Raw genomic sequence first — 25963 nt, 5'->3', positions numbered from 1 at the left:
TTACTTCAGTTCAGGTATGAGCTGAGACCAGCTAATGTCTGTTCCTAAGTTTTCATCCTCAAGACCAGGAAAGCTGATATCTAGAAGGATTTTGCTCAGACTGTCATTCATAGTGTCCAGGATCAGGCCCTCCATGAGTGACCGGTTTTCAGTAAAGCCAGAGGCTGGCAGTTCAACAGATGATTGCTTAGTATGCTCATGAATAAAAGCTGGAGAGCTTGTGAGGGGGCCATGCACCATGTCACTGGATTCTGTATTGAGCAGTTCCCGAGGTGACTCAAAGAGGGGATTTTTAAGGGGTGTGCTGTTAAAACCCAGCAAGTCCTGGTTCTCCTGGAGAGGTGTGAATGGCAACTGAAGGGTTCTCACAGGACTGAAGTCCAGCTCATGACCACCCTTGGCTAAAGATGCAGACTTCCAGGGGTCAAGGCCCCCTAGTGGGGGGGTAGTAGTTTCTGAGACTTTGCTGGGAGTGGAAGAAACTGGCAATTTGCTAAACATTTCCTTGACTGGTGTTTTAAAGGGCCCCTCTTCCCCCTGCGAGCTGCTGAGCTGTGATACGTTCTCAAGAGGCTGGCTTTCCTGCAGGAAGGGGGGGTCTGCCCCTAACCGGAAAGGGTCAAAGCCATTGCTTTCTGGCAAAACAAGGACAGGCTCTTCCGAGCAAGGCAGTGCTAGGCGTTGCTTCCTTCTGGATCTGCCCATTTCCCGCCTTTCCCGTCTCTTTATAACTAACGTGTCAGAAACACCCTTAGATGGTGACTTCAGTATGGTGAATTGTTTCTTCTCCTTTGTGGATGAGACTGGGAGGAACAAGCCTGGCTCTTCCTTTACTGTTAGTGTTGAGGCAAATGGGGACAGCCAGTCATCCAGTTGAGAGCCTTCTTCCTCCTTTATACAGACATTCTCAGGGAAAGAAGCCAATTCCTCACCAGGCTGGGAACTGCTCTCCTTTAGCGAATGGGTTGGGGGAAAAAAACCTTCATCACATTGACTCTCCTCCTTGACAGCAGCCACAGGTAAAGGAGATGACTCTTCTGCAGAGAGAGACATCTACAAAGAAACACAAGTGATATGCAGTCAGTAAAGTAAGGATCTAACCCACCCAAAATCCAAATGATAGTGGAAGGAAGAAAAGAAAGGCTGGCACTTAAGGACAGCAGAACAGATAAGAGGAGGGTCTTCAGAAAGCAGTAACTATAACAACAGGTAGAGATTGATCTCTGTGAAGCCGAAACAAAGAAGCCTACAGATCACATGGGAAGGATTTTAGCTAAGTGACTGGAAGTCATGCCCTTCACAGCACTTCTGCTATGAGGAACTTCTAGGAGTACAGGCAGAAGGAGAGCTGAATATTTCTGGACCCCTTTGATTCTTCCTTACACTATCTACATGTGAAATAACGAAATGAATGAGAACAGCTTTCCCAGAAACCAAGGAAAAAGAAAAAAAAAATGAGGTTACCAAAAGGAAAAGAGCACAGTGGAAAGATAAATCATAGCAGGAAAGAACATAAAGCAGCAGGCACACAAATAAAAACAGGATTATGGTTAGATAGGATGGAAGAAGTTAAAGCTTTACAATGTCTAAGCATCCAAGAGCAGTCAGTGAGATGCCAAGAGAAAGACCTGTTTAATAGCTGTTTTGCTTGAGCCCGGAATAATTGGGAACTCCACAGAATTAGCAAACAGCAGGTACTGAAAACCTCTGGGAAGAGAATACATGCAAATAAATGCTCTTTCAGAAGAAGTTCCCTATGTTACATGTCTCTTCAGAGCTATCAAAAATCTGAATGTTTTAGGGGCAGAAAAAAGCCACTTCTCCCATTCTTATTTCTTCACGTCCAAGCAGTAGAGAAAAATTGTCTTGACCAATCCATAGAGCCCCCTCCTCTAGTAAATTATAGTAACATCCTTATAGCAAGTCAATTAGCAGGTAACAGTCACCCTAGAGACAGAAAAGAACAGCAAGGATTGTCACTGGTTAGTTCCTTAATATGAGCTTAGAGTTTCAGAGCACCTAGTAAAGATGCACAAAGGAACCATACGAAGAACAGGGTCCACAGAAGGCAAGAGCTATAGAAAAGAAAAAAAACCACACCAACCAACCCCCCACCCCCTCCCCACAAAAGAACCAAACAAAAAAAAAACCCTCAGAAAACAAGAAACCAACCTTTGGAGCAATGCGCACACGCTTATTGCTCCGGAAAGTCTCTGAGCTGTTGAGGGATGTTCCCTGTGCCATGGATAAAGGAACCTTCATAGAAGGCTGCAAGACAAGAGGCTGACTCAAAGGAAACTGGATCGGAACCAGGTAGGAGTTGACGCGAGGAAGCAAAGGCTTCATCTTTCGTCCTGGAAGGGAGAAGAATAGACTCGCTAGCCTCTTGCCCTTCCTCTACTACCTCTTGAAACCCAGGCATCTAACAGGAAGTCTTTCTAAATACCCTAAATTTTACATCCGATCAGAGATAGGCTCACCTGCCTTCTCTGCTAATTTTGAGGATACAAATCCCAAGCCAGAAGGCCTGATGAACAAGAAAATAGTCCTTTGTACAGATCCCAGCCCTCAAGTTGGGGCAAGCTCTGCTCTCACTCCATTTGAGTGCCCAATCCCCTTCATCTCCCCATCACATCCTCTCTCAGACACAACAATACTGCCTTCAGCTCCAAACTTGACAGTAGGAAGCCTAAAAGCTGGCAAACCTGGATAACAATTTCCACTTCTATTCCTAAGGGAATATGGGACAGTGCGCCCAACTTACGGGCCTGATTATCTTTGGCCTAAGCTGTTGTAGACACTCACGTGCATTCTGGGGTTCAGTTTTGCTGCTGCTGTTGCTTCCCATGTTCTTCTGGGGATCAGGAAGATGTCGCTTTTGGTGCTGTAGTCATTGTGAAATAAGAAAGAGGAGAAGAAGGAGAAAAGAAAGATTTAAAGCGAAGAATCCATCTTTATTCTGCTGCCTCATTGCAGAACTGCAAATCCAGAAGCCTGTGCTGCGCTAATACAGAGAGAGCAGCTGTTAGCACCCAGCACCCATGCCGGCTCTATCTCCGTGCCACTTGCTGTTTTGCAGCCATGCCATCTCAAAGCCAGCTGCCAACCAAAAGCTGTGTAGAAAGAGATGGCATGACAGAGCTGCTCCAGCTGCAGACTCTACTGCAGAAATTACCTGGTTTTGGTGTCCTCAGTGCCTGAAGAAAGGTGAATAGGATAGCTTTATTGTACATTGGATCTCTATACAAACCATAGACCAGACAGATGTTCAGGTGGAATAGCAGAGGCAACAGAGGAATCAGAAGTCTAAGCAGATGGAAAGAAGGCCAGGGTTGTAGCCATGACAGAAAAGCATTTGACTGGCTTCTTGAAAATCTGTCATTGTTAAAACTGCTGAATGCAAGAGAGACAGCAAACAGGTGCATCCTTCCGAGAGTCACAACCAGCTGGGTTCCAAAATGAAAAAGGAGCACAGAGAGATCCTATTCTCTCTGGGTATGAGACCTAGAACAGATTGGGACTGCTGCCATGGAGGTGAGGATTCTACCAGAAATCTGTCTGGGCTTGTTCTCTGAAGCCTGTGGTGCCCATTGCAGCCTACTTCAGCTGTACAGATGAAGCTGTACAGCTCTAGCAGCTGTAGAGAGAACATATCATCTGAAGGCAGTTAACCTTTGGTTCGACTCCTTCACCCAAAAAGAGTATGCATGGAGCTGTATGACTAGGTGCAGCAGTGACCCAGTCCCCCTCCCCAAGCCTCTTGTCCTTTCCTTCTGTGATTGGCAAGAGGAGAATGGAAGCCCAAGCCCCAAACCAGAGGGTAAGTCTTACTGATTCAGAGTGCTCAGGCGATGTTGGTGACTCCAAGTCCAGCGGCTGGTGGCAGCAAGGCATTGAGAGGGAGAAAAATAACATGACACTATCAACCAAAGGGGGAACAAATGGGACATTTTAACCTTGTATAATCTGAGCAAACATGAGCCCACCTGCCCACCCACTGCAGAAAACACAGGAAACTCTAAACACGCCTATACCAGACTCACAAGCTCTTCTTCTCCCACAAAATGGTACTTCCTAAAATACCTAGCTGGGATAGGGCAATTGCATCCCATGACTGTCTAATCAAACAGCATAGGAACTCCTGGCCGACTTCAGTGGAAATCTTCTCACTAGGAATTTGAATCAGGTCCATGGAAAGAGGTTGAACAAGCTCACTATTACATTTGGCACACCACCTGAAGAAAAAACGCATCCCACAGAAGCTCCAGTTCATATGCACGGCCACAGCACGTTTTCTTTCAAATACAAAGGTTGGCTGTTTGTCAAGAGAAGTGACCAAATCCAGCTTCTACAAAAGGCTGATGTCAAAGCAGCTTAACTTCCCTGTTAAAAATAAGCTGCATCTGGCTAGTGTGGCATTTAGGAACTGGATAGCCTGTTCCATTTTCTTTGCATGAGGCACTCACCTTAAATACTTGGTCCAATGTTAGGCAACGGTTTGCATCAGGGTGAATAGTCCAGAACGAGATTTTACCATTAGCAGATGTCTCACGGACAAACATATCATGAAGAGACAGGTTGTGCCGAATGGAGTTCTGGGGAGAAAGGAATGAGGGGGAGGTTGAAAAGCAGTAGTTTTGTTATCGGCACAGCAGGGCCTACCTAAGACATGACTGCCCTGGCAGATGGATGACACTCCAAACTGTAGACAACATGGACCTTCATATTCACTGCATAGCCAGCCAACCCTGTCATCAGTCTCTTATTTTATTTACTCTTGAGATCCCTACTCTTACTCTAGTGATCCAACATCCAGTCATGGTGCCTAAGTGGAATGAGAAAAGGGATACAAGAAGTGGAACAGGGAACATCTGGAATGAGAAGGTATTCAGGGTGGGGTGTTTAAATTCATTTCCATCTTGCTCTGCAGGCTGGGGAACAACTTTTCATTTTCATCCAGAAGGCTTATGATAATATCACCCTGTGGCCCACAGCAACTTGAGGGCCTGATAGTTACCTTCCAACCTGGCTTAGCCACGTGTTTAAAATATGGGAAATGATCCTCAATCCAGGTATAGATGTCCTTCAGAGTCATACGCTTCTTCTCAGTGCTATTGATGGCAAACTGGATCATGGCCATGTAGGAGTAAGGAGGTCTTTCCGATACTGAATCTTGCCATGAGGAGGAGGAGGCGGCAGCAGTAGGAATAGCAACAGCAGAATCTTCTTCAGTCTGAGAGACAGAAGGAATGATACATGAATGATCACAAAGCTGACAAGAAGGGCCATGAAACATCCCTGGATCCTCCAAGTTCTGCTATTCAAATCAGTAAAGGCCAAACTTGGGTTACTTAGAGATGGTGATGCCTAGTTCTTGCAAGTCTTCTGATCCACATGGGTTACTTCCCTATAAAAAGTTTTAGCGCATGCTCTGTTGTCTTCTCCTACTTACCTTGATTCTTTCCTGCGGAGGCACCTGGTTCTCTTTCTCTGTGTCTTGCTTCACAGAACAGGGACTTATCCCATCAGATCTCATCTTCCCGAGCCACTGGATATTAGTGAGACTGTTGTCCAACACAGAGCTCATTGTCTCGCCACTGCCTGTTGGGATAACAAGCCCATAGGTCTGCTTACTCACAAGTAACCCTCTTTCCCCTTCATCTCAAGTGCCAAAAGAAAGCCACTAGTCACACTTCTAAGAGATGTATCCCTGTCTCAAGATAGGAACAAGATGGTATTGCAATGCTAATGTTTCTTGTGGAAGGAATTCAACCTTGAATTCCTGATTTCATGTGAATCTGCCCAATATTTGAAAAAAGCTGCAGCCTTAAAAAACAAACTTCAAACCGAACTATTGCTCTCAATCAAAACAGGACAATGTTCATCCAGTACTCCAAGAATTCAAGTATTTTTAGCTAAAGGATGAATCTAGTAAGCAGAGGCCAAGGAAGGTGGTGATAAACTCCAACTGAAAGACCTAGCACAAGATCTAAGTCAGAAGCTCAGGTGCTTCTAGGTTTTTGAACTGCCACAATGAAAACCAACCTCTGGTGAGGCTGGTTGTAGCAATGCAGCTATTGCAGCTGTCTATGGGTTCCTATCAGACAGTACTATACTGTGGGGTAAGATTTACTACTGCCCAAAAGCTACATAGCTATTTTAAGTTGCAAATACAAATTTGATCTGAGCAGGGTTTCAAAGTAAAATCCATCCCACTTCTAATGTTTATTCAGCACCTTCATGAGACAGCCAAGGAGGAAACAGACTTAGTTATTAAAGGATGGAAATCATCTCTTTTTCAAAGCTCTAGGCCTGTATGTTTTGTCACTGACTAGGGTAACTATTTTAAGTCTTGAATTCAGCCATAACCCTTTTGCTAAATGAAACTTAGTCTGTTGTTCTTCTAGACTTTATTCCCTCAAGCCAGCCCTTCTTTTTTCCCCAGGACTAGAATTTTGCTTTGCTATACACCTTTATACGCCATCTCTTCCACCAAAATTATACCCACTAAGATCCTTCAGATTACACTACATATGCATAGCTATGTAGATCATTAGAATCAGATCCATAGCTGTTTTTTAATTAACAAAATACTTTTCATTACTGCATACTGAGATCCAAGCACTACATTCATTGTCCCACTTCACATCTCTGTCCATTTGTCAGGACAAAAAAAAAAAAAAATTAAAGATTACATACTGTTGCTCTCCTGTTCCTGTCCAACCACAGGATCAGTTCCTGAATGCCAGAGCATTGTCCTTCCTGCAAGACCAGGAGTCTGTGTAATATTCTTATCTCTTTCTTGATCATCTGCAGCCTTGGTTGCTGCACTGGGTTTCTTCTCTGATGGGGGATGCTGCGATGCTATTGGACCTGCTGAACGGGATGTGCCCCCACTGCTAATGAGAATGAACTTGTTGGGCCCATTGTTGCCACATTCTTTTCCTTTTGCTGTCAGCGCCTCTATGATGCTCTGGATATCAGCATTTGTAGGGATGGCCACCACTTGTGTGTTGGGCATGGTAGGATGGTCAATTATCTTTATTCCTGCTGGAAACTTCTGCAGGCCACAGTCTATTTTGTCTCTGGGTTGGCTGTTGTGTTGGTCCTTCTGGCTGTGCTCCTGCTTAGGAATCTTTTCATCCTGATCACTGTTCTCATCTCTTGCTGCAGTACAGGATGCATCATTCTGTGGGAGGGCCAGTTTCCGTCTTTTGAGAATTAAGGGCCTGCAAGGACTGGTCCTCATTATTGATCTATACAGTCACTCTCCATTGAAAGAGGCAAAAACAAATCCTGCAAAACAAAAGATACAACATAAGAGTGTGGAGGGCAGGAACAGCTAGGAAAGGTGCAGCAAATCACCCTGGGCCTCCCACAGAGCACACATTCTCAGCAATTACTACAAAGCTAGAAACAAGGAAGGAAAATAAAAACTGAAAGCATTTAATAAGGTTGACAAGGCTATTAGAAAATAGCACTGTACCTCCTTTATCCACACCTTGTGTAAGCAGGACAGGAGAGATATTTGCAGAGTAGATAATTTGCATCACAAGTTGGGAGCCACAGAGTACATCATAATGAGGAAAGTATGTACATGTGCTTTACAGAAAGGGAGACTAAGACTTAGCTGCAAAGTAACTTGACCCGCATCAGTCAGCAAGCTGGAGGGGAGAGAACACACATAGAAGACAGAACTAGCAGTCCTGATTCTTATATCTCATTGCTGTAACCAGCAGATCATGTGACCTGAGAGAAAAGGGAATTTAACAGATGGTTTAAGATCTGGGAAGTAGAGATTGTCCCGAAAACTACAAAGGCACACAACAAATGCAGCAGAAGTTGGGTGCTTTAAAATAAATGTAAAGTAAATGCTTTAGTCATTCCTTCTGTGGATTTGTCAAGAACCAGATAAATTCATCATTGAGCAGCATACAATTTAAATGCCAAACTTTTGGACAACAGACAATTTAGATTATAAAGCAGAAAGCAAAGGAGATAAAATTCAGAGATACTGCTTTCAGGGTAAGATGCGGTGTGGCCCTTCTGAGACCACCACTTATAAATATCATGCCATTCAAGAATTAGGTGGAGGCTGTCTCTTGCAGCAAACTGTACCAGAACAAGAATACACAAATCATACTTATTGTTTATCATTAGGGATGGCAGGCAGAATAGAAACAAATAACAAAAAAGAGGCCTTTTGCATTGGTAGGTTTGACTGGGCCAGCTAGTAAACAAGAAAATTCTCAGCAGGAATCACTTGCATATATACAAACCAGAAAGAGTCCAGCAGATAAAAAACTGAGTTGATACCCTGTGTGCAGGGAGCAGACAGCCCTGAGATTGGGTGCTGCGCAGCAGACGGGGGCCACGGGTAGAAATGTTCAGCATTACACACAGGTTGTAGCACCCAGGCACACACATGGCCCTTTGCGATCTGCTCCACTCGGCTCCCTTAAAGAGGGATCCCCGTAAGACAGGGACAGAAGAATAACTTTTAGCCAGCCCCCAAAAGGTTGCGTGCCCTATAGGAGGCAGCCACTTCCTAAGAAGGCCTCGTGCTGCTACCACCGGTATAGGGCCAGGAGCAACCCCGGGTACGCGCGGCCCCGGGAGTGGTAAGGGAGGTATCGCTAAAGGGCTCCTAGCTCCTTCACCCGCTCCACCCCCAGCCCTGCCACGCTCGCCGCTGAGCCCTCCTGCTCCTCCAGGGCCCCTCCACCCCAGCCCGGGACTAGACGTTTCCCTCTCCCAGCCGCCCTCCGCTCTTAGAGCGGCTCTCGCGGGACTGCGGGCTCCTGCCTCCAGCCCCCGCGGGGAAATACCGGGGAAGGGGAGGCTGCAGAAGGGCGGGTGCCGGGCGCAGGTCGCGACTCACCACCTCCCCGGCCAGGCGGGGGGCACAGAGGGGGGCGGCACCTCCGGCGCTTCCGGGCTCCGCCGCCGCTCGCAGCGGAGATCGTTTCCCGGTTTGAATTTGGCGCCCGGCGACTCGTTGGCATCACGTGGCGGCCTGGACCAATGAGATGTGGCAGGGGCGGGGCGGATCGGGCCAATCGGCTGCGGCGGCGGGGGATACGGATGTGCCGGTGGCCCGCGAGGGGCTGCGGTTGTCTGGACGCGTCCGGGTTTGCGCCGGTCCCGCGGGCAGGGGTCCTATCGCTCCTCCTCGGGGTGCTTGCTCAGCTGGTGCTTGAGGCCCGGGCCAGGGTGAGCCGCCCTCACCTCGGTGGGGGCAGCCCCGGCACTTGCCCCAGCCGCGGCGCCTCGGGCTGGGAGCCCTGCCGTGTGCCTGGGCACCGGCCGCTGGCCTGGGGTGATCCCTTGTGAAGAGTCGCGCAGCGTCACCGTCTAACGGGTGTTACCGGTTGTAGCTGGGCAGAGGAACTCGCAGGACTCTCTGAGGTGGCTGCGCTTTCGGTAAGCAGTCAGGCTGTTGCAGTCCTGTGCGTTGGGTAAAGAGAATGGATTTCCCAGAAAATGTTCTCTTTTAAAGTTCCTCGTCTGTGCTAATCTGGTTTGGAATGGAAAATTAAATTCAATGTCATTTCAATTAAAGCTTATTCACTAGCTAAAGAAAAAAAAATCATGCAAGATATGTGGAATGCAGAAGAGAAACATCAGGTATGTTCTGTATTTAAAAACTTTAAAATTCCTGAAATGAAAAAGTCTAGGCAGTTAGCAACTAGAAATGGAAAGACTTCTGGTTATCTTGGCCCTACAATATATCTTGGCATTACAAACTATTTTTATGGTTTAATTGGAAAAAAGAAAACAAGTTTTTCTGACTTAAAATTCCTAAACCACTTTGTCTGTGACTAGATATTGAACTAATGTGAAGAAATTATTTCTTTAAATGTTTTTGATAGCTGACTTGACATAACTGGTTCAGTAGGTCAACTACTCCCATTCCAATTTTCTTTTCTTTCTCTCTCAGTGGTTTGAGTTTCCTTAAAATTTCAGTGACTAAGCCTATTCTAAATATAGTAGGTTCTGTATTTCAGTATTTTAGTCAGGCCTTATCACAGATGGATGTCTTTCAAATTGCTTCTGAAATATTTTTATGATAAAAAACTCCTATACGAGTTTGCCTGTCTTGTGTATTTAAAAATATGTATTTTCATAAGAAACTAATTTTTCCAGTAACGTTGAGTCTTGCCCAAAGGCCTGTTCAGAACTCTTGCAGCTCGGACACTTGTTTTGTTTGCATTTCTGTCTCACCCAACCTATCAGCTTTTGTGAAGCTTTGGAGCGTTTATCTATTCTGTTGTGCGTTTATAAATCTACCTGAAATTTGACAGAAGGTTCAAAAACTACTGGCAGGAAAAAGTCTGCGTAGAGATGTGTACACTGTGCTATTGCATAAACGTTTTACTTTGGTTAAAAACTAAATGTGAGGTTTTTGAAACAACTTTGTGTTCAAGTCCATTTATTTGCCTTCTACAGATTTGAGAGCACTTTAGCATCTCCTTGGGGTGCTTTCGTCTTTCTCCAGTTGGCTCTAGCAAGCATCATGAAGTTTCTAAGTCGTTTTACCATATCTTTTGATGCCTCCAAAGAAGAAACGTACCCACAAGGCCAAGGCAGAGCTGGTATTCCTTGAGAGGCCGCGAGGGGGACCCATCCATTGCTATGAAACTCCGCTGCCTTCAGCCGGGAATCCAAGACGTGTTCCTACAAAACCTGTAGACCAGAACACCTCTGCTGCCTGGGTTGGTATAGATTGTCCTTCCCCCTGCGTCCCACAGTAACGGTTTTTAAGTTTCTCCTGTATGTCTCGACAGAAAGCTATCTGTCCTGGATACTGAAAATTAGTGGCACAGACCTGAATTCCTTGCAGCTGCCTAAAGCATAGCTAAGTGCTTTTGAGTTGCTTTACATTCTAACTACAAGCGCTAAGGTCTTGGTTATTTGAAGGCATAAAACTGCGTGTAGTCTGTACTGATTGTTTGTCTCCTGAAAAACTAATTCTCATCAGGAAAATGCTGTTTTCTACAGCAACAGAAAACCCCGCACAAAATAAACATTAGGGAGATTTTTTTTTTTTAATTGGCTTGCTGCTTGGAATAACTGCTGAACTCTAAATGTTACATGTTAAAGTACTAGGTGTTTTGTTTAAATCTGACACTGCTAAATTTAGAGAACATAGGCTTTCACTTCAGGATTGTTTCTTCTAACATGCCCTCTTTTTCCATTCTGTATCTTTTGAATAGTTTCTCTCCATATCATTCCTCTGATGGGCTCCTTTTCTGCTCTGAAAAAATATTCCAGGGACTGTTTGCAGTGTCCTAAGATACTCTTTATATCATGTAATGTAAAGATTTTTTTTTTTTTTTTTTAAAGCAAACAGGTGCTACAAAGATGGACTTTTCCTATACACCAATACTCATCGTGTAGGGGAGCTCTGTTTAAGTGTTACCGCTGCTTGACTCTGCTCTTCACAAAGCAGGCTCAGGAAGCATGGTTTCAAACCTGCATGAAACATTCCTTTGCTCTCGGTGACCTGGAGTTATTTTTGTGATGCCATAACCTTGAAATAGAATGTGTTCAATTTTTTCCTCTTTAATTTTTTTTTTTTTATATATGCTTGAGGCAGGTAGCTCTATGGCTTCTGAAATGCTAAGTAAAATAGCTGCTGAGAATAAGCATTCTTTTTGCTTGGAAGAGGTGGGAATATCCACACTGGTACTTTGCTCTTTGATTCCAAACATAACATGATTCTAAAGTTTGTTTGAAGCTACCAGCACTGAACTGTTAGGTACTTTTCCATTTGAAAATCCTGGTAGGTTTGTAACTTCTTGAAGCATCCTCTGCAGAGTTTTTGTCAACTTGTTCAGTGATAACTGATTTTCTGTTCCTCTCTTCTTGATGTTATCTAAGCTTTTCATACCCTCTTGACTGCTAGGCTCCTGCACTGGTAAAGCCTACCCTACATATTCTCTGAAGCCAGGAAGTCATATCCTCCAAGTCAGTGGTTCACCTATGTTCTTTAAGTATGTGCTAGGATACAATAATTTCTCTCTTTTCCTGCACAAACGCTTTGCACTCAAACAGTTCAGTTTTACAGCAGACAATCACTATCCTTAATTAAACTGGACTTAGGAATGCTGAAAGGGATCTGTAGTTATCGTAGCTAGAACCCACTTTTGTGTGCTCTAGGGAAAAGTTAATTGCAAGAAGTGGGACCTGTCTTTTTTTGTTGATACTCGGGAACATAAAGAATGCCATAATAGAAGGATTTCCAGGTTTTGCGTAAGAGTCCAGAATCTTTCAAAGAAATAAAGATTGTTGAGCTTTGACCATCTTCTATAGAAAGCTGATTTTAGAAGTGGCTTTTGGGTGATCTGTTACTCCAGAATACAGAGATTAACTATGTTTTGAAGTAAAGATATTTGGGGGGAATATTCTGAAAGCTTTATTAGCATAATCTAAGGTGATGGAGCTAAGTGGGCATTCTTTAAATCATTTTGTATTGCTCTCAGTTCAACCTGTTCAGAGAGACTGAGGATGTAGTTAATTGAATCTAGTCAGAGCTATGCTAAGACACAGAAAAAAACAGGATCCAGCTCTGAACTGTTTTAAATCTGCAGGGGTTACAGGAATAGATACCAGTTAGTCTTTTCTTTAAAACCCAGATCTTGAGTGCTTTTTAAGATGTCAGGGAACAGCTCACTTGCACCCCAATCACTCTTCAGAGAAGAGTGGCAGAACGTGATGTTGAAGTTCAGAGGTATCTCCTGCTTAGCAGCTTGGTTAGTGACTGATGTGCTTTGCTGCAGACCAGATTACCTACTTAATGAACGCACTGAAAAAAGATGGGATAGGTGAGGGAGTAGAATCAGGTTGTCATTCCTTTGCCTGGAGAAAATTGTTTTTTTTCCTTCTTACTATGTCTTTCCCTTCAGGTGTGCCCACAATTTGAAACAACTAAGTCAATGTTGAAAGCATGCCAGAAGAAGCATCATGGTCCTCACAAACCCCAGAATCGGGACGACAACCATAGTTCGCTTCATGCAGGAGGAGCTTGTCGAAGAGCTATAGCTGGCAAATTTCCTCCTTTAACTTTTGAGACTCCAGAAGGATATGGAGTCCGCCCCTCGGATCATCCGAATTGCTCGAGGAAGAACACACAATATTCTCACAGCCAACCCAAGAAAGGGACAGGAGCAGAAGCCAACATCCAGGTGAAGAGTCTGGAGAACTGTAGAGAAATACCTTTTTTTTCTGCTCCCCAGCCTGTGGAAACAGAATTCTTTAGTCCACCAGATGTAGAGACTCCACAGGTGCCTTCCATAAGGGACCCGAGATGCAGCAGCACTCTGCCACAAACAAGTAGCCATGGCTGGCATCCAGAAGAAGAGCTGGCATTTGATACTGATCCCTGTGGGAGAGGGGAATCAGCAGCAGTACTGGTTACAGATACTCCCAAGCATGAGTATGGAGTAAGAGTTACTTGGAGACGGCGGCCTCATCTAATGAAATACCTGCGGGAGATAGGGAAGCTGAGTGCTGCTGACATACTGGTGAAGGCGAACCCCGAGCTCTCAAGGAGACAGGCCAACGTCTAACTTGTCGGGAGCAGTAATTTGGTTATGTGCAAAGACGTCTGAACAGACAATGTTACTTTCAAGGAACAGCCAGTTGTGCTACGGCTGGCTGACCCCCCTCAGCAACGCCGCACGGGCATGGGGGGTGTTTTCTTGGGAGTGGGGGGTATGTTGGGCCGGGCTTCCTTGGGGAACGCGGTGGCTCTGAAGAGAGTTTTCTAATCGACGTGGGTCCTTGTCCGTTACTCCAGCGCCAGAGGAGCGCAGGGCAGCGGGCGGCAGGGCCCGGCCACGGCCACGCCCCGGGGGCCCGGCTGCGCGCGCGGGAAGGGGGCGGGGCTGGGCTCCGGCTCGGTGCATGCGGCCCGCGTCCTGCGCATGTGCGGCGCTCGTCCCTCCCCGCTGAGGGGGGCTGTGGCCAATGGGTGGGCTGCATGCTGCGCCTTCGGCCAATAGCGCCGCGCTTCAGCATCGAGTTCCGTTGCCAAGGGTAGCAGCGAGGGCGGGGCTGGGCGCGGCTGCAGGAGCCCCATAGCAACGGCGGGGCTGGAGATGGAGAGCGCAAGGGGTCGAGGTGGCTCCGCCGGCGGCAGGTGAGAGTAGCCTGGGGAAGGGGGACGGCGCGAGTGCCTGGTGCTGCGGGGCTCTCTGCGGCCAGGCTCCGCACCTCGGTGAGGGCGGCCCGGTGCGGCGTTTCTCGGTCCGGTTCCACCTTCCGGCGGGCGGGCGCGGTTTTGGGGAGGCGGTGTCTCCAGGAGCAAAACGACCCGGGCCGGGGCTGCCCGGCGCTGCGCGCAACTCTGCCTTTTATCGCATCAGAAGCAGCGTCCGTGGCAGCGGAGCACCCGGTGCCGGGCTGAGCGGCGGCAGCGGGGCCTGGGCGGGCAGAGGGGCGGCAGGCGGCGGGGCGAGTACCCGCGTGGTGACGTCACAGCGCTCGGCGGGGTGCGGCGGCCGCGCTGCCCCCAGAACACCCCCTGGCAGCGGGCGCGCCGCGGCGGTGTAAAGCCCGGCTGTGAGCTTAACTCGTCGGAGTTACGTGTTACGCATCGTCCAACTTGTTTCTCGGTGCTGCTGCGAAGTGGTTTTGCAGTGTGACTCTGCTCTTCTGTTGCTGCTGAAGCTCTTGGGGTGTATGGTAACGTACTCCGCACGCCGTTGCAAGGGAAAGAGGAGGGACTGAAAGGAACTTAACTGATGTGATAGGAAAAACAGCTGTGAGCCTCAGAGATTTTGGGAGGAGATTATGCTTGTGGCACTCGAATAGCTCAAAACCAAAATCAGTTGAAATTAAACGTGAGGATACAGGCAGGCAGTGAAAATGGATTTTGACAGAATTCATGTTGTTGTAAAAACACAGGAAAAAATCTCTTGTGCCTCTGATGTTTGGATGGGGAAAGGAAAAGCAAGTGAAGAGAGAAACCTAAACTTTTAGTAGTTGAATTATAATAAATGCGGCATAGAAGACAAACAGTATTTATTTATGACAAACACTTGGTAATTTTAGTTGAGGATGAAAAGAGGCAATAGAGTTAGAAGGGATCCCGTAATCACTTGGGTCCACCAGATATGCTGTGAAACATTAGAAGATGACTTCTTTATGCAGACTTTAAAGGCTGAAGCTTGTATACCAATTCTGGAAACAATTTTTGAAGAACTGATGAACGGATGCGCATAGATTTCCTTGCATAGACTTTAGATGTTTTAAGTTTGACTGAGTTGAAGCTACAGGAAATGATGCTGCTTTTCTGATAACAATTATATTAGTATAATTTCTTTCTGCTAAGAAACTTGCTTTGCATACTCCTTTGGGTGCCCCACAGAAATAGCCTAACAATAATGGCAGTTCATGGGATAGCTGCTTCCCTCCCACCTCCTGTTTATTAAACAAACAATCAGTTTCCTTAACTTTCTTAGTCTCCATGGGTAAAGTAAGAAAACTAGAATACATGAACCTAAATAAAAGTACATCGTTCTTAAATAGATCCTAAGGACTATTATTTTTAGGGGTCTGACTCTGAACTTGGACTGTTCAGCAGCACTATAATAAATTGCAGGAAGACAAAAGACTGTATTCTTAAGAAGGGTGTTCTTTTCCTGAGAAGAGAATAGTAAAATTATCCATAAATCACTAATTTAGTCATTAGAACTCTTGTGTGGTAAAATAATTGTCAGTTGTATAAACAGTGGTTTGTATAGAAAAAGTAAATGTGATACGTAATAACTGGCAGTTCATAGCAACGAAGATATTATCTACCATCTTACAGAAGAAAGGCTCTGTAAAAAGAAAAGCTGTACCTGAGAAACAGGTCCTTTTTTTTTCCCCATGAGGAAGAATGCCTTTACTATTGAGCAATATGTAAAATACACATGAAGATATAAAAACTGTTTTATTTCTGGTGGACAGAGGTGAAGGAAACAAGTCAAAAATAAACACATATAGTTTCATAAGTGTGCTGTGGGATACTTGACGATGGATAAGACAGCTGAGATCTTGGCTGTAGGCCATCCCTGAAACAGGCTGTCCCTTGAAAGTATGGCATTGTGTTAACCTATCGCTTGTCCAACACTTATCTTCCATTTGAGGTGGTTGCAACTGAAATTGCTCAAGTTCATTTTGAAGTTTGATTGACTTTCAGGTAGACATGGCACAACTGTCTTAATGCTTTAGAAAATTATAAGGTTGATAGTGCTATTTTATGGCTATTTTAAGTGCTATACCTTCTCTCTTCATTTGAGAAGATCCATTTTGAGACTTAACTTGAAATTAATAATGTTGAATACAGTAGAAACATTCAGATAAAAGTAATTCTAGATCATTGTAAGCCTTTAAAATATTGAGAAGGGAATTTGGTTCTTACGGTAGCAAGTATTTTAGAATCCTGGAGACCGATGAACTTCACCTTTTTGCACAATAATTATACAGTATACAGGAATACTTAAAGCTTTGCACATGTTCTCCCAAATGTGCTTCATCTTTTGATTTGCAGATGTCATGTATAAAGACATCATTTTCAAGGTGCAGAAATCTTGACTGAGTCTCCAGAGACTACAAAACTCGGTGTCAACTACAGCAGTCCCTCACATAATTTGGATGCTTCTTGGGTGACTAAACATGCATGAGTTAGTGGTTTTCTGTCTGTGAACTCAAGAACTCTGGGATACTTCTTCAGTGTCTTCAAAAGTTAATGAAGAAAAAGGGCCTATTGTCAATAAGCTTAATTTTCAAAAGATTATGAGCCCATGGACTGAAAAATGTTCAGAAGTCATTTTCTGTATTGTTGCCCAGCCAAAAGCCCTTTCCATATTTGAAAAACTTTAGTGTAGTTGAGGTTGCCAGGAACCTTGGTGGCTGCTGGGCTTGACCGTTTGGTATAGATGCACCTTAACTACAATTTTGGGGAAAAAAGACAAAATACTTTGCTAATGATTTTAGCTATACTTGTAATCCAGAGAAGACAGAGAAGTTTAATTTTCCTTTTAAAAGCCTATCCGCATCTCTGTTAGTCCTTGGGTATTTTTATTTGGCCACGGGTGACCTTCTTGAAATTAACAAACACTGTTTTATAAATTCCAGGATTTATAATTCTGCAAATCTTATCCTTAGAAATGGCTTAATATCTTGTTTGCTTCATCCCTTTCAAGTCTGAACATTATAACTAAGAGATCTGTCCAAAATGAGATAAACCTGTGAATATTTTATAAATGTGGTTGAGATGTACTCCTAGGAGTACAGTTCCGAAAGGAAAGGAAAGCTTTTGCGACTGCAATTTGATGCCGCTGCTGTCAGTGTGAGTGAAGAAGGAATCACCTCACTTCCTAAGATGTAGACATCAGTGGCAAGAGAGAAAAAGTAGCAACTCTGTTACACCTGTCACTCAAATTTCCCAATGCAACTTGAAATGCACTTGGTAACTGCAAGTTAGAACAATGAAAGAGTTGTCTTAAAGTTGAACCTTATTTCAATTGTATCTTCAGTTTCTGCTAAGTTCTCCCATCTCTTACAATTTAGTATTTAGGTTATTGATGACCCATCTTTGTAGAGATGGTCATCATTATTTTTCTCTTCTCCTACCTTTTTTTTTTTCTTTAAACCACTGTTGGTATGGCATCTGTAGGAGGGACGAGTGCCCTGATTTCAACATAATTATGATTTTGTATGTGTGAAAACTTTCTGCAACCAGACTTGCACTGGGTTTGCTCCAGGCTCTTGTTTTGTCACTGAGGCGTAGCTGTTGGGTGATCTCCAAAATAAAACTGTTGATTGTGTTGTAATTGGGTCATGGGATGAATTCTCTTCTAAGTGGGTTTGCTGATATGCCTAGAGCTCTTGCCTTAGACTACTGCAAGAACATTTACCCTTACTCCTAGTGTTGTTTAAAACATATGTTCTGTGGGATGTTAGAACTCTAACTGCCTGTGTTACTGTTACAGAAATCTGTGGTCACTTCTGCTCTCCTTTCACAGTTAGCATTCTTATGTGAAATCTGAGGCAAAGAAAGAACAAGAATCTAAATCGAGCAGCAGTATCTTGCCGAGTCACTTAGTTTGGGATGGAAATTAAATTTTACTGTTTCTGTCTCTTTAAAGGATTCCCCTGTCAATCTTTAAAAAAATAAAAAACCGGACTGGGACTAGAAGTCCACAGTCTGTTCTAGAGTGTCAGTTCAGAAAATTTCATGTATGTTCCTTCCCCCATTTTTAGTTTGAAAGAGTGTGAAACAAGTGGAGTTTGTGGCATGAAGTGTGATACGTTTATGTTCAGGGAACTTTTAGGTTTTTTTACCTAGTCTGTGTTAAGCATACAGTGTGCTATTTAACTGCTGACTTTGTTCCTCGGAGAGAATAGCAACTGCTTTACATTACACTGGTTTCATGTTGTAGTGGGATATGACGTCAACAAAAGTGACAGGCAAGGCTTAATAATTCACAAACAGAAGATCATAGGAGTCAGAATTCTAAGCCCCTGTGGATCTTGCTTTGCTCTTTCCTTGGGTAGAAATAAAATGACTGGAGATTTGGAGTGTGTAGTTGAGAGGACATTAAATAGAAAGCTGGTGTTCTGCTTTCTATTTAATAAGAATAAATGTCTCTTCCTTAGCAGAAACCTAAGTTTCATTAATTTCACCTGAAAAAACTTGATTTTAGAAGCATAGCATTCTGCAGTTGTATTGGTGGTTAAGAGCTGAAAAGTCCTTACTCAAGCTATGTTGTGAATTTGTGTCCCCTGTTAATGTCAGGATCACTGGGAGTCACCAGCTGTGAACTCCTGGCAGGAGATTCCTTGTCTCCCTTCTCTGACAAACATTGTAATAAAAACCCAGTTTAAAACTCATGTTTGGCTACACACTTAAAGATAAGTTTATGTGCATATTCTTATTCTTATGGTTGTCTTTCTCTGTGCCACCCTCCCGGCATCTGTGATGGCTTTAATGGTTAATGGCCTGTGTGGATTTCTGGCTTCTCTTGGCCTTCCTTCCAGGAAAAGAATACTCCTTTCAGTTTAGGTATCCTGTAACAAATTACTTGAGACTTTTCTGGCTAAGGAAACCAAGAATCTACTCTCTATTCTCCCAGCATAGTATAGTAGAGAATGACGCATGCTTTGGTTTGCACTCCTTATAGTCCAGATAGAAGATCTACTAGCTTCTGTCCAGAGAGTGCTGCTTTTTTTTCATTGCTCTGTTCCTTTGTTCCAAGTAGGAGGAGCTAATCGTTGGTGAGTCACTTTTTGAATGGTATGTGAAACACTAAGCAGGACAGTGGTCAAAATAGTTCTGAGCTCAGAATTTAACCTTTTCATGATGCTTCTGTTCCTGTTGCATATTCTTGTAACAGCTTGTGTTCTTTGTTGTCATCTAGTTTGTTCTGTCAGACTCAGGTTCTAAACTATCATCTCCATTTATCTTGTGATCTCCAGAACCTGAACAAACAGAATCATAGGATCATGGAGGTTGGAAGGGGCTTCTTGACATCACCTGGTCCAACCCCACTGCTCCAGCAGGGTCAGCTGGAGCAGGTTGCACAGGACGATGTCCAGTCAGGTTTTGAATATCTCCAAAGATGAAGACTCCACAACCTCCCTGGGCAACCTGTTCCAGTGTTTGACCACACTCTGAGTAAAAGTTTTTTTTCTTGCCATTGGATAGAATTTCATGTGGTTTAGTTTGTGCCCATTGACTCTTGCCCTGTCAGTAGACCCTATTGGCTTAATCTCCTTTATGCTCTCCCATCAGGTATTTATAGACGTGGCTAAGATCCCCTCTGAGCCTTCTCTTCTCCAGGCTGAACTGTTGCAGTTTTCTCAGCCTCATCTCATGTGAAAGATACTCCAGTCCCTTAATCATCTTTGGGGACCTTTGATGGACTTGCTTCAGTATGTCCATATCTTTCTTGCGCCGAGGAGCCCAGAACTGGACACAGCGCTTCATGTGTGGCCTCACCAGTGCTGAGCAGAGAGGTAGGGTCACCTCCCTTGGCCTTCTGGCAATGCTTTGTCTAACGCAGCCCAGGATGCTGTCGGCCACCTTTGCCTTGAGGGTGCACTGCTGGCTCATGGTCAACTTGTTGTCCACCAAGACAGTATCAATCCATTTCTGGAAAAGGAATCTCATCAGACAGCATATTCTTTATTCTTTGTTTCATCATAATTCAACTTTTCTCCCATAGAATCTTCATTTCTCAATGTTCTGTTACTTTACTAACAGGTTCCTGTTTAGTTTGCCTAACAACCTCCTGCCACAATAGTTCTTCCTATTTCAAGGTGTGTTTGTGTAGCTATGTAATAGGGCAGAGCATATCCCATTGCATTTGTGAGATGATAGTTTTATACTAGGGTTTTGTGCTTCCACAGATACCATTTTGAAACTGAAGATAGGGATGATTTGTCCGAGTGATTGTTTCACCTTGCCTACACTGTATCATTTTACCTTACAAAATCACTGGAACAAGTACTGTAAAGAAAAGAGAAGTTTGTGTCTCCTGCACTGATAAATACTCTTTTCTGCATTAACTTAGCTGCAGTGTGTTAGTACTAGACTGCATCATTATTTACCTAGTTACATGAGGCATGTGAACAGTCACCCCCAAAAGGATGCATTTTCAAAGGAACTCCTTTAGGCCACATGTAGTGTGTTCTTGCTGAGCTGTTTTAACCTGGACAGCCTGTTGCTTTCAGGTACACTTCACTTACCTTTAGGACATTGTGTATTTAATGGCATTGTTGCATTATGCAAGTATGGAGAACATGGTGCTGCAAGTATAGGTTTGGATTAAATTCACGGTTTTCTTGGTTTTAGCCAACAAAAATAATTATTAACCTATTCATGTTTTATATCGGAAGATTTTTCTGTAGCACATCTGCATCTCATTGTTTTTTCTTGAATTCCTTTCTTCACCACAGTATTCCTATTGCTCTGAGTTGTTGGGGCAGCTGTTTTGCCACAATGAAGGCAAAACATATCTATATATATATATATACACAAAGAAAAAAAAAAATATATGTATATTCTTCAGAGCACCAGCCTTTTCAGTTTTCTGAGGGGGAGGGTGTTTTAGTTTGGGTGTCTTTGGCATGCTTCTAGTCCATGTGACTTTAAAGAAAAGTACCTGATGATTTCAGAGTCAAGTTCCATTTTTAAACTTGGAGGTAGGTAGAAGCAGAAGTTGTAAAGGACTAACTTGCCTTTGTGTTTCTGTAGGATCTTCTTTACTAAGTTGTAAATCGTTCAGATAGTTGCTGCAAGTTAACTGGCAGGAACATGCAGTGCTGGAGGGTTCAAGTGGAGTAGCACATGCAGATCTAGGTGCTTGTCTTTCTGCTCCCCCACCCTGGTCTGGCAATTGACTTTATTGTTATTAGTTCATTTTATACTTATTTTCAAATATTCTGAGATAAGTCTTATTCAGTCTGTATCAAGTGGGACATAATTTGTGTATTAAAGCATATTTATTTATTTTTATATATATAAGTCTTTATTGACAACAATATACTCACTCATTCAGAGTTGCTTCCAAAATGAGATGTTCACTGTTGCCATGTCATTTACCATAATATGTTCAGCAGGTAAAAAACTTGCCAAACAAATTTTGTGAAACCTTTGGCATTAGAAACCTGTGCGTGTTTCTTTGGGGAGGGGGGAAATCAAAAGTAAAACTGATTTCACTGGAGAAAGGATTCTTTTTGTAAAAAAAGCCAGATAGAGGCTAAAACTTGCCCTTGTTGAAATATCAACTGCTTGAAAATAAGGTATAACTGAAATGTTGATGCAACCTGAGCTGTGTCACTTAGAAATGGGTGTGGCATTTTATGGCTGATTTGCAGCAGATCCAGTTTACCTTGGAAGACTTACTGGTAGTTAATTTAATTATGAAGGAAAGAATATCCCATGTTTGCCAAAAAAACCCACTCTTCTGCCTTGGGGAAGGCAGAAAAATTTGATAATCCTCCCTCCTATGGATGCTAAGTTATACATTTTCCCAGAAATGAACAATTAGAATTGTGTCAGTTGCCAGGAAAGCAGATGGGACTCCTCCCTTTTGTGGATTGGAAGGTGCATTACAGATAAATTTTGTTCTTCAACCAGTTTCCGGAGACCGTATTGCAATTTTTGTTTGGAATATATATTTTAAAAGATAAGAATTCTTCAAATGATCTCTTTTCTACAGCTTCTGTTTTCCGTCATAGCTGCAGTTCAGATGAGGAGAACAATTCCCATGAAAGTTCTTTGGAGAGTTAAGAGTGAAACCCTTTCCTACCAGCTGACTGCATTTCTTACTGAAGTTGCTTTTACTTGCTCTTCTACAGCTAAAAATAAAATCTAGTGGACAAAGATATGTGCCACAAGCCACATTCTTCTCATTCCCTGATTCTTAAGTTCTGGGAGTATTGTTCAGAGATGTAACTGCTGCTACCACATTAATAAACTGTCCTGCAAAGGAAAAAGGAGTTACATGAACTTTGTTAGACTCCTGATGGAAGCAGCCCTCTATAGAGTGAGAAATGGAACATAAGATATTGGGAAGTTTGGGACATTTGTGGAGGAAGATGGTATTAGTTTTTTGTGCCTTGGAGTTCCTTTAAAGGAAATAGAGCAATGGAAGCAGTTAAAGATCTAAGGATCGTGGTTGTTAATGGATAGATTCGTATTCCCATCAATATTGAAAGATTGTGTTTGTTAAAAGAAGGATTTATGTGTCAGACTGATATAAAATATCAAGCTTGTTTGTAACAAGGCACAGTAAACTCAAAATCTAGTCCACTTTAAAATGAGCTAAAAGTTTCTGCTGGACACTTTCACTGAATCTCTCTGCCAAACTATGGAGTATCTGAATTTTTAGTATCTTCCCTGGAGCTGTGCACAAACAGGTGATACTTCCTGAATTTCTCTCACCAAGAGTTCAGTGCATATACAGTGTTAATATGTGCTCTAAAGAAGCTTAGAACAGTTAAAAAGCAAAACAAGCTATCTTTCCTTCTCTTGGGTCAGATTTTCTTTCAAGGTTGGGGTGGGGTCCGGTTTTGTCAGCTAGTCTGACCTTCTGCTTAAAAGAGGCCAGAGAACCTTACTCCATTACTTATCAAAACTGTAACTATTTGAATTGCAGAATAGCTTTAGCTATCTGGGAAACTTTTTAATCTGCAAGGCCTTGCTACATTGCTTGTTTAGGAGAACAGACTTAGTAGAGTATTTCTTTAGCGGACATATGAGGAATGTACTTATTTAATTGAATGCAGGAAAAACTATCATGAGGGGTTTTTTCCTTTATTTAATGTATTTCACATCTGTCTTTCCAGTCAATTCTGGATCATGTAGAACATTTTCTTTCTACAGGATGCTGTTCTTGTGGCCTTTCTTGCTTCTTCTGCTTGTTGCCTCTCACAGCTGCAGCCAGTCAATTCCTTGCAAAACTGGTCTACAATAAAGTCAACCTTTTCTTTGTCTCTCTACAGCTTCAACAGTCAGTATATAAAGGGGACTTAGTTGGTCCCTTGATATAACTTGAAAGAAGAATGCTTAGCTCTCCCATCTGGGATAACCACACCTGAAATCTTATGTAGACCATAGCCTTACTCCATGACAGCAGTCTTTAGCATAGTAATATTCAACCTTGATTAAAACCTGTTGCTTTCTGTTGAAAATCCACAGCTCCATGACGTATCCCAATGGTTAATTACTCACAATGTTAAATAAAAATTTTATTTGCAGTCTGAATTTGTTTAGCTTCAGTTATGTATGACTGGATTTTGTTGTCTTCTCCTCTCTCATCACCGAATCACAGAATCACAGAATGTTAGGGACTGGAAGGGACCTCGAAAGATCATCTAGTCCAATCCCCCTGCCGGAGCAGGATTGCCTAGACCATATCACACAGGAACGCGTCCAGGCGGGTTTTGAATGTCTCCAGAGAAGGAGACTCCACAACCTCTCTGGGCAGCCTGTTCCAGTGTTCGGTCACCCTCACCGTAAAGAAGTTTTTCCTCATATTTAAGTGGAACCTCCTGTGTTCCAGCTTGCACCCATTACCCCTTGTCCTGTCAAGGGATGTCACTGAGAAGAGCCTGGCTCCATCCTCATGACACTTGCCCTTTACATATTTATAAACATTACTGAGGTCACCCCTCAGTCTCCTCTTCTCTAAGCTAAAGAGACCCAGCTCCCTCAGCCTCTCCTCATAAGGGAGATGTCCACTCCCTTAATCATTTTCGTGGCTCTGCGCTGGACTCTCTCTAGCAGTTCCCTGTCCTTCTTGAACTGAGGGGCCCAGAACTGGACACAATATTCCAGATGCGGCCTCACCAGGGCAGAGTAGAGGGGGAGGAGAACCTCTCTTGACCTGCTAACCACACCCCTTCTAATACACCCCAGGATGCCATTGGCCTTCTTGGCCACAAGGGCACACTGCTGGCTCATGGTCATCCTGTTGTCCACTACGACCCCCAGGTCCCTTTCCCCTACGCTGCTCTCCAACAGGTCTGCCCCCAACTTGTACTGGTACATGGGGTTGTTCTTGCCCAGATGCAGGACTCTACACTTGCCCTTGTTATATTTCATTAAATTTCTCCCCGCCCAACTCTCCAGCCTGTCCAGGTCTCTCTGAATGGCTGCGCAGCCTTCCGGTGCGTCAGCCACTCCTCCCAGTTTTGTGTCATCAGCGAACTTGCTGACAGTGCACTCTATTCCCTCATCCAAGTCATTAATGAATATATTGAATAGAACTGGTCCCAGTACCGACCCTTGAGGGACTCTGCTAGACACAGGCCTCCAACTGGACTCTGTCCCATTGACCACCACTCTCTGGCTTCTTTCCTTCAGCCAGTTCACAATCCACCTCACTACCCGATCATCCAGACCACACTTCCTCAGTTTAGCTGCGAGGATGCTGTGGGAGACCGTGTCAAACGCTTTACTGAAATCGAGATAGACCACATCCACAGCTTTACCGTCATCTATCCATCGGGTTACGTCCTCATAAAAGGCTATCAAGTTGGTTAAGCATGACTTCCCCTTGGTGAAGCCATGCTGAGTGCCCCTAATGATCCCCCTATCCTTGATGTGCCTAGAGACAGCACCAAGGACAAGTTGTTCCATCACCTTTCCGGGGATGGAGGTGAGGCTGACCGGTCTATAGTTACCCGGGTCCTCCTTCTTGCCCTTTTTGAAGACTGGAGTGACATTCGCTTTCCTCCAGTCCTCAGGCACCTCTCCCGTTGCCCACGACTTAGCAAAGATGATGGAGAGTGGGCTAGCAATGACTTCCGCCAGCTCCCTCAGCACCCGTGGGTGCATCCCATCAGGGCCCATGGATTTATGGACGTCCAGATTGCTTAATTGGTCCCTGACCCAGCCCTCATCTACCAAGACAGATTCCTCCTCTATCTTGACTTCTTCTGGGGCCTCAGGTGTCCGGGGCTCCTCAGTACAGCCTCCAACAGTATAGACAGAGGCAAAGAAGGCATTCAGTAACTCCGCCTTCTTTTTATCCTCTGTCTCCAGGGCCCCCACCTCATTCATCAGTGGGCCTACATTGCCTCTAGTGTTGGCTTTACCTGCAATGTATTTGAAGAAGCCCTTTCTGTTGTCCTTGACCTCTCTTGCAAGGTTTAATTCCAAGGAGGCCTTAGCTTTCCTAGTTGCCTCCCTACATCCTCTGACAACAGACTTATATTCCTCCCAAGTGGCCAGCCCCTCCTTCCATGATCTGTACACCCTCTTCTTCCACTTGAGTTTGCCCAGCAGTTCCCTGTTTAACCATGCAGGTCTCCTGGTACCCTTCCTTGACTTCCTACCTGCTGGGATGCTCTGATCTTGAGCTCGGAAGAAGCAGTCCTTGAATGCTAACCAACTATCTTGAGCCCCCTTACCTTCTAGTACCCTGTCCCATGGGATTTCCCCTAGCAATTGCTTGAAAAG

The 25963-nt window shown here is 44.1% G+C and overlaps 3 protein-coding genes across 3 annotated transcripts in view; 2 read left to right on the top strand and 1 right to left on the bottom strand.

The window, feature by feature from the left end:
* On the bottom strand, positions 1–7249 carry FOXM1 (forkhead box M1). Its single transcript, XM_068401518.1, has 8 exons — positions 6700–7249; positions 5453–5601; positions 5018–5233; positions 4467–4595; positions 3832–3876; positions 2806–2884; positions 2173–2354; positions 1–1053 (listed from the first exon to the last, which is right to left on the bottom strand). The coding sequence occupies exons 1-8, from the start codon at positions 7247–7249 to the stop codon at positions 1–3; spliced, it is 2403 nt and encodes an 800-aa protein (XP_068257619.1).
* Positions 7250–10550: 3301 nt separating this feature from the next.
* On the top strand, positions 10551–13571 carry RHNO1 (RAD9-HUS1-RAD1 interacting nuclear orphan 1). Its single transcript, XM_068401778.1, has 2 exons — positions 10551–10715; positions 12909–13571. Exons 1-2 carry the CDS (start codon positions 10551–10553, stop codon positions 13569–13571), a joined length of 828 nt encoding a protein of 275 aa, XP_068257879.1.
* Positions 13572–14080: 509 nt separating this feature from the next.
* The window catches only part of TULP3 (TUB like protein 3), a 39383-nt gene continuing 27500 nt past the window's right edge, over positions 14081–25963 (top strand). The window contains exon 1 of the mRNA XM_068400748.1: positions 14081–14143. Within this exon, the coding sequence (XP_068256849.1) occupies positions 14103–14143 (41 nt within the window). The 5' untranslated portion in view covers positions 14081–14102. The remainder of the gene's footprint in view (positions 14144–25963) is intronic.

Source organism: Nyctibius grandis, chromosome 5, assembly GCF_013368605.1.
Source record: "Nyctibius grandis isolate bNycGra1 chromosome 5, bNycGra1.pri, whole genome shotgun sequence".
NCBI classification, from domain to species: Eukaryota; Metazoa; Chordata; class Aves; order Nyctibiiformes; family Nyctibiidae; genus Nyctibius; species Nyctibius grandis.
The sequence above is the reverse complement of the archived record's forward strand: the minus strand, read 5'-3'. Positions and strand labels throughout refer to the sequence as shown.

Coding starts and splice junctions, on each gene's coding strand:
- FOXM1 (XM_068401518.1), bottom strand. CDS start 7,249: ATGAGGACCAGTCCTTGCAGGCCCTTAATTCTCAAAAGACGGAAACTG. Junction 4,596..5,017: donor TGGCTAAGCCAGGTTGGAAG/GTAACTATCAGG, acceptor CTTTCTCCCCAG/AACTCCATTCGGCACAACCT. Junction 3,877..4,466: donor CATTGGACCAAGTATTTAAG/GTGAGTGCCTCA, acceptor TGCTGCCACCAG/CCGCTGGACTTGGAGTCACC.
- RHNO1 (XM_068401778.1), top strand. CDS start 10,551: ATGCCTCCAAAGAAGAAACGTACCCACAAGGCCAAGGCAGAGCTGGTA. Junction 10,716..12,908: donor AGAACACCTCTGCTGCCTGG/GTTGGTATAGAT, acceptor CTTTCCCTTCAG/GTGTGCCCACAATTTGAAAC.